The sequence below is a fragment of the Trichomycterus rosablanca genome, chromosome 5 (assembly GCF_030014385.1).
Source record: "Trichomycterus rosablanca isolate fTriRos1 chromosome 5, fTriRos1.hap1, whole genome shotgun sequence".
Taxonomy (NCBI): domain Eukaryota; kingdom Metazoa; phylum Chordata; class Actinopteri; order Siluriformes; family Trichomycteridae; genus Trichomycterus; species Trichomycterus rosablanca.
Genome location: NC_085992.1, coordinates 34,196,357 through 34,212,684, shown reverse-complemented (window position 1 = coordinate 34,212,684; position 16,328 = coordinate 34,196,357). Strand labels below are relative to the sequence as shown.

Sequence of the window (16,328 nt, the reverse complement as noted above, 5' to 3'; positions counted from 1 at the left end):
AAAGTAAAACTGTAAAATTTTTATGAAACAGCAGTATGTGTGCACAAGTTTCTAACCTATATTGTACTGCTGCACTTGGCTGATGTATCCGTAAAGAGGACAGTGGCCAAAGATGACAAGCATAACAGGCTCTGATCCATCGGGCTGGAGGTGAACAATGTGAGCAGAGTGACCGACCACCGCATACTGCTCTTTAGCACGTGGGTTTAGCATCTCCCACGACTGATTGCGTGTGTGAAACACCCACAGCTCAGATGTCACATTCCCTGTGGAATCAACCTTCCCGCCGTACATGTAAACCTTATCCTGACAGGAGCAAATACACAAACACACACAAAATTACACACAGAAAAGACTAGAATAAAAAAAGTGTTCATATTTTACACGATAATGCTTTGTTAAGGCGTTTATATTGCATTGATGTGTATGTACACGCACCTCATGCACAGCCACAGAGTGTCCATAACGTGGGGTAACATAGTTGGCTGTACGGTTCAGAGACATCCAGCTCTGAGATGTGAGGTTAAAACTGAGAATAAGAGAAGAGAAAAAACACGTTGTGTTTGATAGCATTTTTAATTATCATAGTTAGCATATTTTGGATAATTCATAAATTCCATAGATTATTAAATGCTTTATCCTGGTCAGGGTCATGGCAGGTTATTTATTTATTTATTTATTTATTAGGATTTTACCATCATGTTTTACACACTTTGGTTACATTTATGACAGAAACGGTAGTTATTCATTACACAAGATTCATCAGTTCTAGTCTTTAACGTCAAACACAGTCAATTCACCTCACTTGCACGTTTTTGGAATGTGGGAGAAAACCGGAGCTCCCGGAGGAAAACTCACGCAGACACGGGGAGAACATGCAAACTCCACACAGAAAGTACCCGGACCGCTCCACCTGGAAATCAAACCCAGGACCTTCTTGCTGTGAGGCGACAGTGCTACCCACTGAGCCACCGTGCCACCGTGCCATCCTGGCAGGTTATTATACACACTTAAGTAAGCATATTGCAGCCTATATTTTATAAACATGAAATATAATATACTAGGGGCATATAGATTTATTCAATCACCCCAAAACGACTGATTGGAAGTAACAGATTCAGTCACCAAAACACTACAAAAATACTCAGCTATATAAATGGGCTCATTGGCCAAAGCTCCAAGTTACATTCCTGACTAAAAATCATAATTACTATTGAGAACATGCCAAAAAGAACTTAACAAGTACTGAACTTTCTACACACAAAAATTACAATGTAAGCTGCTATTTTAAACATTGCAAATTTTGTCCACATTTTAAAGGTTGTTGAGGGCTTTCTAAAACATGGGAATGATTATTTACTCACAGAGTAAGAAGAGTTGCAGAAATTATTAAAATATCAAGACTTCAGCATCTCTTACAAGTGTCTGTCAAACCTTAACCACCGTTATATACAGTAATCTCATACTGTACTATATATATTATTAATTAACATGATTATTAACAAAGCAGCTAACAATAACCTAAATAAGAATTGAGTTACACGCAGGTTACAGCTGTTATGTAATAATAAGCGCTAATATAATATGTAATAATAACTGCTGTTTCATGACAACCTTCAACAGCAACAAATCATTCATATTGCACATTTCTGCACACAGTCATTATTTTCTGTTCATGTAAACTCACGCGATCACCATCTGGTAGTTTGTGTAGTTGAACACGTGCCCTCCAATCACCCATATGACTTCTTCATGCACCACAGCTTTATGAGACGCCCTTGCCAAGCCAAGTCTGCTGTACTCCTCATGTGTCCAAAACGAAACATTTGCAGGTACTGACACTGAACAATCAGGACCTAAAACACACAGACATACTTGTTGTCACAAGTTGCCGTATTTAACAACTTATGTCACCATATTGCTTTCCAGTAAAATCCTTAATAGAAGCTTCAGTATCAAATAATTGTTAATACTGGCAATTGCTTAGTTTATCATGAACTGGGCCCAAGACAACAACAGCCTGCTGAAGAAATTACAAATGACTGCTCTGAGTAAACAAAACGTTTGCAGAATTTTGTAGCATTATCCGTTTAGGTTAAGAGTAAGGCTGAGTTATACTACATGTTAAGTTTGTTTGTTTATTGGGATTTTAACGTCATGTTTTACACTTTGGTTACATTCATGACAGGAACGGTAGTTACTCATCACACAAGGTTCATCAGTTCACAAGGTTATATCAAACACAGTCCTGGACAATTATGTATCTCCAGTTCACCTCACTTGCATGTCTTTGGACTTGCAAGTGGCAGGAAACCGGCGATCCCGGAGGAAACCCACACAGACACGGGGAGAACATGCAAACTTCACACAGAAAGGACCCGGACCGCCCCACCTGGGGATCGAACCCAGGACCTTCTTGCTGTGAGGCGACAGTGCTACCCACCGAGCCACCGTGCCACCCCCACATGTTAAGTAGAAAGGTTTCTTTTTGACATAGGTAATAATACAATACAACTTAGATTTGAATATTAAATTACAGAGGCTTTAAAAAACAAAACTCCGAACACATGTATACAAACACAAGCACAAAAAGCCAACAACAGTATATTAAGAAAGCATTTCATGAAGATAAAAATGTGTAATTATACTAATAATAAATTAGAATAACATTGTTACAAGTAATTCAGAAATTGGCTGTTTGTGATGCTGGTATTAGTGCAACATATCTCAGTCATCTGATATTGTATTTACATTTTACAGCCATCTTTATTTTGGGGGGAAAATGAGGGAAAATATAAAGACCTACATATTAAAATCTGGGCGCTCAGGCAGCAATAAATTATGCTAAACTACTACGGCTGAGATCCGAGGATCATGTCTCCAGTGGTGCTATCGGCTGGTTGGGCGTCTACATAGACATGATTGGCTATGTCTGGGTTTTGAGGGGGTAGTAGAATTCCCCTAATGAATTGAGGTTTCTTTTGGTTTGTTTGTTTGTTTAATTCTTGCTGCTATGGCTATTATCATGGCTGAGAGTGTTTGTGTGATGAGGGTGTAGAGTTTAATAGTTTTCTTATATGAGTGTAAGTGCTAGTTCTAAGAACTTAAGCATTTTTTTTCGTACAGAGGTGAAGATTTTCTTCTATGAATATAGACATGAATATAGGGTGTGTTTGATAGAAGTTCTTGATCCACAGAGGGGGCAAGTGGGGGCCCTGGTCTCCATTTAGCAGGTAGGTATGAGTGTGTCCTATGCAGCATCTTGTGTAGATAATTTGTTCCCATCGCTTTTCGGGGTATGAAGCTCAATCCATTTTTAATGGACTGGTAACAATACTTACCCAAATATAAAAATTATTCATTTAAGACTTTTAAATGGCCTTTTTTTGTTTATTGCTTTATCTGGGTCAGAGATTCACTTTGAAACACTGGGTGCAAGGGAGGAACAGCCTAGACAGGGCGCCAATCCATCACAGGGCTCAGCCGTCCCGCCTCAGACATAGCAAATCACGTATGTGTAGACACCTGCCAGACAGACAGCAGCGCCAAGATTCAAACCTAATAGGCCGCTGTGCCACAAGTGTCATTAAATTATTAATGTTCTATATTAATAAAATTAATAAGTCCTAATCCATGTCTGGCTAAATAATACAAATCTTACAATGTTCCGGAAAGCCTAACAGAATTTAATTACAACAGTTAAGCCTGTTAAAAGCAACTGTGCAAGATAAGCTGGTAAATCTTCTAGCTAGAGTCGATCCTTTAGCTGTCTGATACTTCCTCCTATCACACAGGAAAAAAATGCACTCCGCTTTCAGACCACTGAGGTGTTGAGCACAGACCTGACTCACTCAGAAAACACAATCAGCCTACACAGATAACTCAGAGTGGAATAAATATGTAACAGTAAGGGCAGGTTAATATCCTGCATGAGTCAGTGCCACACACATGAAAAAATAGCTTTACAAACAAGAAGTATATAGAGCCATAAACCTACACATTCCTTCCCTGTCGCAGAGTAGGTGATCAGACCATACAGATGGTTGTGCTTCTGTTATACCAGTATTGCCATTTCTATTCACTGTATCAGTGTGTATGTCAATGAGTAGTAAGCATACACAGATTGTGAGTAGAGATGGCACGAATATCATAAAAGAATCAACAACTTTAATTAATTATATTTATTAACTAAGAGTGAGAAGAGCATACCACAAGTAAATTTAACATCTAATGAAACTAAAAGCATAAATTTCTTCTGTCATCTTCAATAGCAGCTTTAGTTTAGGATTTTGATGGTCCTGACCCAAAGCAGGAATACATCCAAGGCAGGGCACCAATCCACAAAAGGGTTCCATACACTCACTTATTTACTGGCAATCCCAAGCAGCAACTCAAAAAATGACAAGTTTTTGGGAGGTGGGAGTAAACCTATGCAGACGCTGGTCCCCTGGTCCAGCTATCTGCTGCACCAACCTACCACAAATATACACCAATCAGCCATAACATTAAAACCACCTCCTTGTTTCCACACTCACTGTTCATTTTATCAGCTTCACTTACCATATAAAAGCACTTTGTAGTTCTACAATTACAGACTGTAGTCCATCTGTTTCTCTACATGCTTTGTTAGCCCCCTTTCATGCTGTTCTTCAATGGTCCCCCACAGGACCACTACAGAGCAGGTATTATTTGGGTGGTGGATCATTCTCAGCACTGCAGTGACACTGACATGGTGGTGGTGTGTTAGTGTGTGTTGTGCTGGTATGAGTGGATCAGACACAGCAGCACTGCTGGAGTTTTAGAACACCTTACCGTCACTGCTGGACTGAGAATAGTCCACCGACCAAAAATATCCAGCTAACAGCGCCCCGTGGGCAGCGTCCTTTGACCACTGATGAAGGTCTAGAAGATGACCAACTCAAACAGCAGCAGTAGATGAGCGATCGTCTCTGACTTTACATCTACAAGGTGGACCAACTAGGTAGGAGTGTCTAATAGAGTGGACAGTGAGTGGACATGGTATTTAAAAACTACAGCAACGCTGCTGTGTCTGATCCACTCATACCAGCACAACACACACTAACACACCACCACCATGTCAGTGTCACTGCAGTGCTGAGAATGATCCAACACCCAAATAATGCCTGCTCTGTAGTGGACTTGCAGGGGTCCCGACCATTGAAGAACAGGGTGAAAGCAGGATAAAAAAATTATGTAGAGAAACATATGGACTACAGTCAGTAATTGTAGAACTACAAAGTGAAGCTAATAAAATGGACAGTAAGTGTAGAAACAAGGAGGTGGTTTTAATGTTATGGCTGATCAGTGTATATCAAATGCACTGTCAACCTGTAATATTCATTTGGCCTTCCCTTCCTGGATAGATAATTTATGTATATATCACTGATCTTCATTCCAGTCTTTGTGAGCTTTAGCATATCTTAGCTTTATGACCCTGTTCCCCTTCCATAAAAGTGGTTTCTTGGCTGGTGCCCTTCCAAAAAAGACCATTCCTGATAAAGCCTCTTTGGACTGTAGAAATGAAGATCTCAATGAAGATGCCAGATGCTGACCCACGTCCTTGTTGGACTTCTTTTGGTCTCACAGAAACTTCATCAGATGTTTTTTAATTCGCCAAAAGTTTTTTGGCCTTCCAGTCCTTTCCTGTCCTTGACCGCTCCTGATTCTTCAATTTATTTTATAAAGTAAGGGTGGCCGTGCTGATGCAAAATTATAATGTGTCTTTGGCATTTTAAATGAAATGATGTTGTATGAGTTGGCAGCTATACATCACGTGTATGTAGTTCTCAAGCATGTCTTGCACAAAAGTGGCATAATAGATCTTTTTCACAGCAGTCATGAAATAGTAGAACAAATGCAGGTTTTAGCAAATAGGGTTTGATTCTGTTTAGGTTTAGGAAAGCCAGGTTCCTGCTATTGCTCAGGTATAAGGGGAGGTCACACTACTTGCCTATATAAGCTGTTTTTTTCTGTTTTTTTCTGTTATTTTTAATACTGCATACAAATTTCCAGTATTTTTGGTTGTATTCTAATAATGACAGAAATAAATTATTATACCACTGCAAAAACAACACATTCAATGGTGACTCAGGAGTTTTGTCCAGTACTGTATATACCTTGACTTTAAAGGTCTAAAGACTTCTGGGTTTATTGCCTATTTTCAGAAGTTTCACATTAGCATATCAGAGTGAACTATTAACTAAAGTATAATAATGCACAATAACATTTTCCACCCTTTATGTACAGGTATTTTACAGTTTAATACACAAAGGCAGCCTACCTTGCCAGCCAGGTCTGCAGAGGCACCGTTTGTTACTGGATTGGCACTCTCCACGGACAGGGTATCCACAGTCTGAGGCACAGTATGGGACATCACAGGCATCACCCTTCCAGCCATCGTCACATTTACACTGCACCACCTCAGAGGAGTTTACCATTTGACAGGCACCATGGTCTGAGCAGTTATTAGGACATGTGTTTATCCTGACAAAAGGAAGAAAAGAAAGTGGACAAAAAGCAGAGAGACAAAGAGTGAGATAGACGTTAAAAGTTAGATTAACATAGTATTTAGGTTTGTATAAATACTTTTGGTCATAATGAGTTCAGGCATTTCAGCTACACATTGCTTTGTTTGATTCTTAATACCATGTCAGCTGCTATGGCTATTATCATGGCTGAATAATAGACTCAGTCTTTAAAAGTCAGAGTGAGGGTCGATTTGTTTCTTTACTTGTGTAACTAAGGATTAGGGTCGCTAACAGGTGCAAATAATTAATTCTATAAAATAAATGACAGACTTTCAACTCTGACTGTGTGCATGTGCACAAAGCAAGCTCCATAAAGAAAGACATGAATTAATGAATTTAGTGTACCGAGCCCTGACCTCAACCCCACTGAACACCTTTGGGATGAACTGTGATGGTGACTGCACATCTTTTTGTCAAACATCACTGCTTATCCCCATAAACGCTATTTTGACTATATGAACATGCATACCAACAAGAGCGTAACAAATACCCATGGATTTGAAAAGATCATGGTTAGGTGTGCAAACCTTTTTGGCTATATAGTTTAGATGTGAAGTTTAAGTTAGTTTTGACTATATATGCTCTACAGAATATGTATCAATACAAATACCTGCCATGAATGATGTGTTAATAGTGGGCGGCACGGTGGCTAATTGGGTAGCACTGTCGCCTCACAGCGAGAAGGTCCTGGGTTCGATCCCCGGGTGGGGCGATACGGCTCCACAGTCCAAAGACATACCGCTAGGCTAATTTGGAGACACTGAATTGTCCCATAGTTACCTAGCCGCTGGGCTGCACAGACCAGTGCATTGTAGTGCCGATCCCAAGCCCGGATAAATAGGGAGGGTTGTGTCAGGAAGGGCATCCGGCATAAGAAACTGTGCCAAATCCTGCCGGCAACCCCTAACGGGAAGAAGCCGAAAATGCCGACCCCGTAACCGAAAAAGGGGACAAAGGCTGAGGAACAAGAATGATGTGTTAATAGTGCTGCCATCTTTGTTTCATTAGGGTATTACCTGCACAAAACATTATCAAGCCAATGACCGAAGTCACAAATATTATGGCTTTACATGCTAGAAATGCAGCTATGCTAATGCCTTCATAAGATGGAAAAAATTTGGTTTTATGTGCCAACCAAGAAAAATGGTAATTAGGAGAACTGATGAAATACTGTAGTCACATGCAGTAAACATGTGGGAACATGACTGCATATACGCTATGTGCACACCTATGTTGGTATCTAACCAATATACAGTAGGGATACATTGAGTATCATGATTACCATACCTATTGTTCCCTAATGTTCCTTTTCTTATAAAACTTTTTTTCAATATCTAAAAATCAAATTTAGCGAGCAATGCATAATGCAAAGCACACAAACACCAAAGCAGATGAGAAACCTAAAATGTTTAAATACAAACATGGCAAGCTTTTGCTTGACTCTAACTTCTGGAAATAACCCTCAACTGATAAACAGCAGGTAATTTCCTAATCAAGGTTCACTCAGGTAATGCCAATGATGTTTCTGACCACACTCATTTTGCAGCACAGTGCTAACCAGCACTGAACTGTCTGACCCAGGCACACACTCACAAACAAAGAGAAAAAAAGACTCAGGCGTTTAACCGAAATGATATGGTGTTTGCTTTCACTATATTTGATTAGACATGCTCTTGATTTCTTTTGTATTGGAAACGTCTGGTTTCACGGTGCCGATATTTAGCAAATCCTAAACTTAGACCTCTATTATTTAGAGCTGTGTATTGCTGTGCATTAGCAACCGTCTTCTTAATATTTTGTTTTATTGTTTTATTAGGATTTAAACGTCATGTTTTACACTCTTTGGTTACATTCATGACAGAAACGGTAGTCACTCATTACACAAGATCCATCAGTTCACAAGGTTATATTGAACACAGCCATAGACAATTTAGTATCTCCAATTGATCTCACTTGCATGTCTTTGGACTGTGGGAGGAAACCGGAGCACCCGGAGGAAACCCATGCAGACACAGGGAGTACGTGCAAACCACAGAGAAAGGACCCGGACCGCCCCACCTTCTTGCTGTGAAGCGACAATGCTACCAGTCTTTTTAATATAACAAAAACTGGAGTGCTATGTATTCATTTACAGCTCAAAACCAAACCACTCCCATCTGTCAAGCAGTGGCACCTAGATATGTGCTATCATTTTAGCATTAGTCTTTGCTCTACGATAACAGAATTGCATAAAACCCAAACAGAAACGTTAACGTGGACATACAGAGTGCTGACGTCTGTTGTACAGTGAACAAGGGAAATTCCAAGCTTTGCAATAAATTATATAAGACAATGTAAAAGATGTTACATAATTGCCTTATCAATGATTCACTGAAGCATTTAATATCATTTGGTACACAAGAGCAATAATATAGCGTACTAGACTGCCAGCATTAGCCAATTTTAGCAGCACCTGAGCTGCATTTAAACCTAAGCTGGCATTACAGCATGCCCATTAGTAGGCAGCTCACTCTCCACCAGAGCTGAACAGAGCTCAGTGTGTTGGTGAAAGAGGGGGGGGATCCAGTCAAGCATCTGTTTGATGTCATTCAGTAAGCCTTGTTTATTTGTGTGTATAATAAAGCAGTGGCTAAAGCGTGCAGGCATGAATGAGTGTTCATAACAGAGGCTTTGTTTGATGTTTTTAATACCTACCACCTCTGTCTTGTTTTAAGGGGACAGGGGTCTACTATAACTAAGGTCACTATAGAAACTGCATCAGCGAGCCCCAGAACTCAGCATCATTAGCTTTCAACCGCCCAAAAAAGGAGGCCAAAGTAATCAAACATCCGCGTGCTTACGTCTTTCATTTGGTTTGAAGCCACAACTTAGAAATGGCCTTAAAAATCCAGGCTCTTTTGTTTGGACGAACAGTAAACAGTTGGCTGTACAGCATGAGTAGACTTGACTTTTAGTCACTGATAAGAGTTAAAGCGTTTGTTTTCAATTAAGATTGCTTTGCAGTTGCAAACAGGTAAAGTCCCAACCAGCCTTCAGTCTCACAGACAATTGTATTTGTTGACTGCTCAGCCAGACCAGTAGCATTGCCAAGACTTGAACTCAAAACTCAGGCTTTGGCAGTGGTGGCCTAGCATATAAGACTGCCACACCACCTGATTGCCTGATTACACCAGGTGTTTTCTTTACAGTTTTGTGCATTTTATTCAGCCAGGTTATTTATTTATTAGGATTTAACGTCATGTTTTACACACTTTGATGACAGGACAGGTTAGGTACTGGTTACACAAGATTTATCAGTTCAAGTCAAACAGTCATGAACAATTCTGTATCTCCAATTAACCTCACTGCATGTCTTTGGACTGTGGGAGGAAACAGGAGCTCCCGGAGGACACCCACGCAGACACAGGGGGAACATGCAAACTCCACACAGAAAGGACCCAGACTGCTCCACCAGGAAATCTAACCCAGGACCTTCTTGCTGTGAGGCGACAGTGCTACCCACCGAGCCAGGTGATAAAGCAGCACTTAGTTTGTAAAGAAAATAATTTATACTTTTCAATAATGTAGTAATGTAATTTTATTTACATATCTACATACATTGATTAATGTATTTTACAAGCAAATCCAAATTAAAGACCAATTAAGAGGGCCAAATAAGAGTCCATACTTTAATCCTATTAACAGAATGTGTCATTATCTAAAAAGAATTGTTCATACAGTGGTGTTAAATTCCTTCAACAATATTATACTAGTCTAAATAGCAGCTACAGAAAACAGTTTATTAAATAGTATATCAAGTGTTCTCTTGCTTGACCTGAAAATGATTAAAGATTTAAAATCCACACATTTTATTCAGATTTTATTAGTATTTAATGTAGACATTAAGGTAAATGCACCTGTGTCTTCTTTTTACCATTTCTTTTCACCATTTTCTCAGTGATTTTAATGTAATTCAACTCTAAGAATATGCTTTGTTTGTTTATTTATTAGAATTTTAACATCATGTTTTACACTTAGGTTACATTCATGACAGGAACGGTAGCTATTCATTACCGATTCATCAATTCACATCAAACACAGTCATGGACAATTTAGTGTCTCCAATTCACCTCACCAGACTTGTCTTTGGACTGTGGGAGGAAACCGGACCTTCTTGCTGTGAGGCAACAGTGCTACCCACTTAGCCACCGTGCCGCCCCTAAGAATATGCAAGCTCAGTCATTTCTAAATCTAGTCTAAAACTAGTCTGCAAACATTTTCCTGCTTGCCTTCCTAATTTACGTTAAGCTTTCTTCAGCAAGTCAGCACAATAACGTATCCATTTCTGTTCACACGTACTGTCCTCCCAGTATTTACCCAGGAATTTACTGTACTCGGCAATCGAGAGTCATAATCTTGTACTGTGCTGGTTGTCACACCTTGCTTGCAGGTAGGTACGCTACAGGAAGGTTGTGGGATATTTTAAAGAAATGATGGCAAGCCACAATAGTACATGTAGTACAATGGGTTTATTTAAAAAAAAATAAAAAAAAATTAATTAAGACAAAAAACTATGTTTATGACATGTGAGACGTAAAGCTTTTCCTAAAAACCAAAAACTGTCAGCACAACTATTAGTCAACTATCCACTCACGTAACAGAAGTAAACTGCACCCTTAAAAAGACTCTGACGGGTCTAACCAACCCAGACCACACCAGTCCCTCTATAGTAGTTGTCCCCGACCACCGGGTCATTATTTATTAGCTGGCCACACAGAAAGAATAAATAATTAGAGATAGCTACAAAAGCCATGAAAACACTGCTTCCGTTTCCAACACACTTCAGATGTTATTGTCTCCCATCAGCCCTAGGTGGGAGCGTCGCATTGCAGCGAAAACAGGATAACTGTTGAATACAAGGGTGAAATAATCCACAAAGACTTCTAAGACAGACCCTCAGTCACATCGCCACCATACTTCTACACCTATGTAACCATCAGGGAAAAACGTTTGGTTCTTTGTGCCCCTTCCATTCTCTCATGAGGTTAATGTGGTATGTTTGTGGCTGGGAGAAAGGACCCACAAAATTCCCGTCAGACACAATGTCTGCAAAAAGCACGGGGAAAATCACAAACAGGCAATCAGACACAGAAGGTAGTGGCTTAACACCAGATTTGGATTCGAAATGTGTCAAGACTGGACAGGCCAAACTAAAAGTGGACTGGTCATTCCTACAATTAGTAATGTTTACTAATGTTATAATGAAAGTTAGTAATGCTTACCATCTAGCAATAGCATTACAGAAAGGCTTTAAATTGTACGTGTTTAGTTATGTCTTTAATTACGAGAAGCTTAAAAGGTTCTCCAAATTCACCAACTAGTCATTAGCTACCACAAGCACATACTTCTAAATAGAGATGGACCGATCGGGGTTTTTGGCACCGATTCCGATCTCCGATCTCCTTTCAGGGACATCGGCCGATAGCCGATTCCGAGGGGGGGGGATTAGCAGTAAATAAACTTAAAAAGAGCCTCACAGCAAAGATAAACCGGAGCAGCGCGTGTGTGTGTGTGTGTTTGTGCCTTTAGAAGATACGCTTTGTTCACAGTATCGCTATAAGTGATTCATTGATTCATGAGTTGATTCGTTTTTATGTGAAGCGTAAGTTTCTATTCTCGGTTATCTCTCCGTGTTTACTGTTATTAATTAAATGTCGTGGTTTTAAATAAACACCAACTACTACAGAACATTTTGTGTGACTCTTACATTAAAAAGCTTAATTAAAAAGCTTAATTAAACTGCTATTACCACAGATCTGTAACCGACCGTCAGACTCGTTCCGTCTAAGGAGCTAAAAGTTTTCTAAAAGTTCAGCAGATGATCCTGAACTAACGAATTTGGTTATGAATAAACTTTTGCCTCTGATTGGCTCTGTAACGTTTTCTGTTCTCATCTACATCACAAGTAAGAACCGCTTACAATTTACCAAAGTGAACCAGGAGTTTATAAAACGTGCTGATAGAATCGACTCAGATGTGACCGGGTTGAATTATCTTTTTAAAGTAAATATTACAATCAGCAAAATTACATCGTATGAGCTTTCACGATGGTTTCTGTACGATGGTTGATGAATGGTGATGTGATGGTTGGTGCTTCGTAGCTCAAAGTCTGGATCAATCCACTGAGCTGTTAACTTAACGTGATCTTTATATATCACACGATCGGATCGGCTACTTTTTTTTTTGTTTTTTTTATTTATTTATTTTTATTTTTTTATTCCTTTTTCTCCCCTTCTAGCGCATCCAATTGTTCAATTAGCATCGTGCTTCCTCTCTGTCTATGCCGAACCCTGCCCTGACGGAGGTGATTGAAGCTAACCCGTATCCCCTCCGAAACACGAGCAGCAGCCAGATGCATCTTTGCCACCCACACATCGACGAGTTTGGCGCCACCTAGCGTTGCATGCGGAGAGACACACCCTAAGGGCACCCTCTCCCATCTCTGTGTAAGCGCCTCCAATCAGCCGGCAGAACGCAATCGCATTCTGACAGAGAGAGACCCACATCCGGTTCTTTGTCCCACCCCCCACATGAGCAACCGGCCAATCGTTGCTCATATAGCCACTCAGCTTCGAACCGGTAAAGCAAGGCTGGATTCGATACCACGCTCTCAGAATCCAGCCCTGGTTGCAGCGCGTTTCTTTTTACCGCTGCGCCACCTGAGCGGCCGGATCGGCTACTTTTAGGAAATATCGCCGATCGCCGATAGCATATTTTGATTAAAAATCGGCCGATACCGATTCATAGCCGATCGATCGTCCCATCTCTACTTCTAAACACTCCCATAATCAAGCTTTGCTTGGCTTTATTTACATGTATAATGTTACTGATGGTGTTAATGGTAATCATGGGTTGCAAATCTTAAAAAAATAATAACCAAGACACAGTCAGTCAATCTTAATAAACAATAAAAAAATGTTATTTTTATTCAAATTCTGCTAAACTTCACTGTGCCTTTTAGTAGCCAACATTCCTAGCTAGCTAGCATGACTGGCAAACATTGCTAGGTGTATAAAAACAACAATTGGCCAACTAAAAGACTATATTCAACAACCAACTCTAAATAACACTATGTACAAAATTGAAAGAAAAAAAAATTTAAACAAGTGAGATCACATGACTAGAGGAACAGCAGGCGCTAGGCAGAAGTAAACAGACAAGAAGTTCGGGAAGAAGACATACTTCATGCTACATTGTGCAAGAGGTCCATCAAGAATCTTGGCATCCTAGCTGTAGCAGGAGCTCCTGGCTCAACACTCACCCTATCTGATAATGTTCTTACAACTCATAAAGTAGCCTTTAGTCCAGTTCATGCAGGGTAAAGAGAAAATGGCCAAGGTGCATTGTGAGTTCAGACACTCCATTGTGTCCCAATGTTGATCCATGTCTGAGAAATCTGAAAAACCATAGTTTTCCATGACCATAGTCCAGTTCTCTTTGGCAACCTCACATTCCTGTGGCTTGCCATTCCATAACTACCACACCTTGCCTGCAGATGCCTGGCTTGCATGCCCCCGGAAGATTGTTAGCCTCTTACTTAATAGAAAGAAATGAGCCCTTTAACAGCCCCCTACTAATATACCCAATCCAGAACATACCACTAACTCACATCTGCAGGGGGAGACACTTGTAACCACGTAAGATAACTAATTAAATCAATACATATTTCGAATCAGCTTGTTTAAGAAGGTTGCTTGAAGCATAACAAACTAAAACACACATGATAAAGAAGATTTAAATTAAATTAAATATTATTAAAAATTATATGAACCCCCCTCTTGAAATGGACCAATCCAACAGGGGTCTACTGAGCATGCCTGAATTTGTCCAGGCATTATTTAAGGACACCTAAAACTCAGCTTGGGTCTTTTGTCAGACCAGGAAGGTAAAATGAAGCCCATGTAAGTATTCTGGGTTTTATAAAGTTTGAAACACAAAGTTTAAGAATGCACTGTACTTGCTGCTAGTATCACAGTAGCTTATTTTATATGTAAAATGTAAGAGTATTCACCAAGCTAGCAAAGTAAGTGAAATTTAATGAGAATAAGTAAAAGGCAGAGTTGGCTGATAAAATGGTGAAGAAATGAGGAGGGACACAATGGAACCACTACAAGATCTCTAGCACTCGGGAGTCTTTTCAGTCGTTGTGGATTTCACACTACACGACTGATCAGCTATAGGGGGTTTCACACTACATGATCTACCATCATGAGGAATCGCGGGCGAGTCTGTCTGATCTCCCAAACTACGTTTTGTCACAAAAACACACGCAAGAACTGATGAGAGGTTTAATGATACCATGTCCAAAAATGCACGTCAACAATAAGCAAACGATCAAAGTTGTTGTGCTCTGATGTGTAGCATAAAATCAGGTAGGAAAAATTAATGAATCAGAGTGGATTGGGCTACTCGACCAGCAGGAATCGTCTGTTCTGTAGTGAGTTGGAGCTTAATAAATTTTTTTTGCAATGCATTGTTGGTATTATGTTTTGTCTGTAAAATGTGTGTATGCTGATGTATTCTGATAGAAACTATATTATACCCCTGTCCCACGTTTTTACACTCCTCCCCCAGATTTCCCCTCACCCCGTGTCTTGCATTCTCATTGGCTGTAGTTCGACACCACACTCGTCGCCCAATTGATCCAGATATTTAACATGATAGATATTTTTCTCAAGTCTGCCAAGCGCTCGGCAAGCCACTCGGATCAAGTCATTGAGCAGTTCACACATAACGATCGAGAGCCGAGTTTCGATCCACGAGAGAACGCAGAGTTGCCTCCGAGCCGGCACATCTAGTGGCGACCAGTCGGCGAGTGAAAATCAGGGCAAAAATCATGTGTGAACTAGGCATAAAAAATAACTTGACTTAAAAGTTTTGACTAACCAACTTTTGAATTTGATGCATGAAATACTAATAAAGGGCAATAATAAAGGGCAAAATAAGAGGAAATTGTTTATAGAAAAGTGAAAGCAGGTGGACTGATGGTACTGTATTATATATCTATAGTATTAAAGGATGATCCACCAAAGGCTTAGTATTTGCAAGCAAAGATGGGTCATGGACATTGGCAGATGAACTGTTGAGCTGCTGAAGCCTTGCATCAAGCAGAAATGAGCACTTACAAAACCAATTAGTACCCTTAGTTTCCAAACAATTATTTTATATTTACAAAATAATTTGTTTGGTCAGTAAAAACATTGTCATTGTATTTTTGTCAATTAAATAAGGTTTAAGAGATTGAGGAAATCATGGATTCTTGTTTTGATTGTATTTCACAAAATGTCTAAACTACATCAGTTGTTTAGTGTCTTACAAGCGACAGACTACTTGAAAAGCTCAGAAATGAAAGCTCACCTATATGAGATGTTAAAGCCGGTGAGGTTGTAGGCAGCATCACTGAAAAAGTGAAGAAGAGCGTAGCCAGATTCTGACACCACTTCTGGAACCTTCTCATCGCTGTAGTTCTCAGGAACAATCAAACCACTGCAACAAAAGAATACTCTTACATCAACATCTGTCAATTTCATTTAAAACAGTCTTCACAGCCTGATTTTTTTATAGTTTTAAGATATGGTGTGCTAAAGTGCTACAAGTGTGTCACAGAAGGTCCAAGAACTGATTTAGATATTGCCATATAACGTATCTAGGTGTTTCTCCTGCTCCTTAATATGAACGTATTGTGGCTTTTATTAACTGCTGTTCTGTTTTTGACACTAAGTGTCTTCACTTACTAAGTGT

General features: G+C 39.8%; 1 protein-coding gene across 3 annotated transcripts in view; it reads right to left on the bottom strand.

Annotated features, from left to right (window-relative positions):
* The window catches only part of atrn (attractin), a 111,166-nt gene that overhangs the window by 71,917 nt on the left and 22,921 nt on the right, over window positions 1-16,328 (bottom strand). For all 3 annotated transcript variants that reach the window (XM_062996057.1, XM_062996056.1, XM_062996058.1), the window contains exons 4-8: window positions 15,945-16,073; window positions 6,302-6,504; window positions 1,688-1,856; window positions 439-529; window positions 57-306 (exon numbers count right to left, since the gene is read on the bottom strand). In XM_062996057.1, coding sequence (XP_062852127.1) covers window positions 57-306; window positions 439-529; window positions 1,688-1,856; window positions 6,302-6,504; window positions 15,945-16,073 — 842 coding nt within the window. The remainder of the gene's footprint in view (window positions 1-56; window positions 307-438; window positions 530-1,687; window positions 1,857-6,301; window positions 6,505-15,944; window positions 16,074-16,328) is intronic.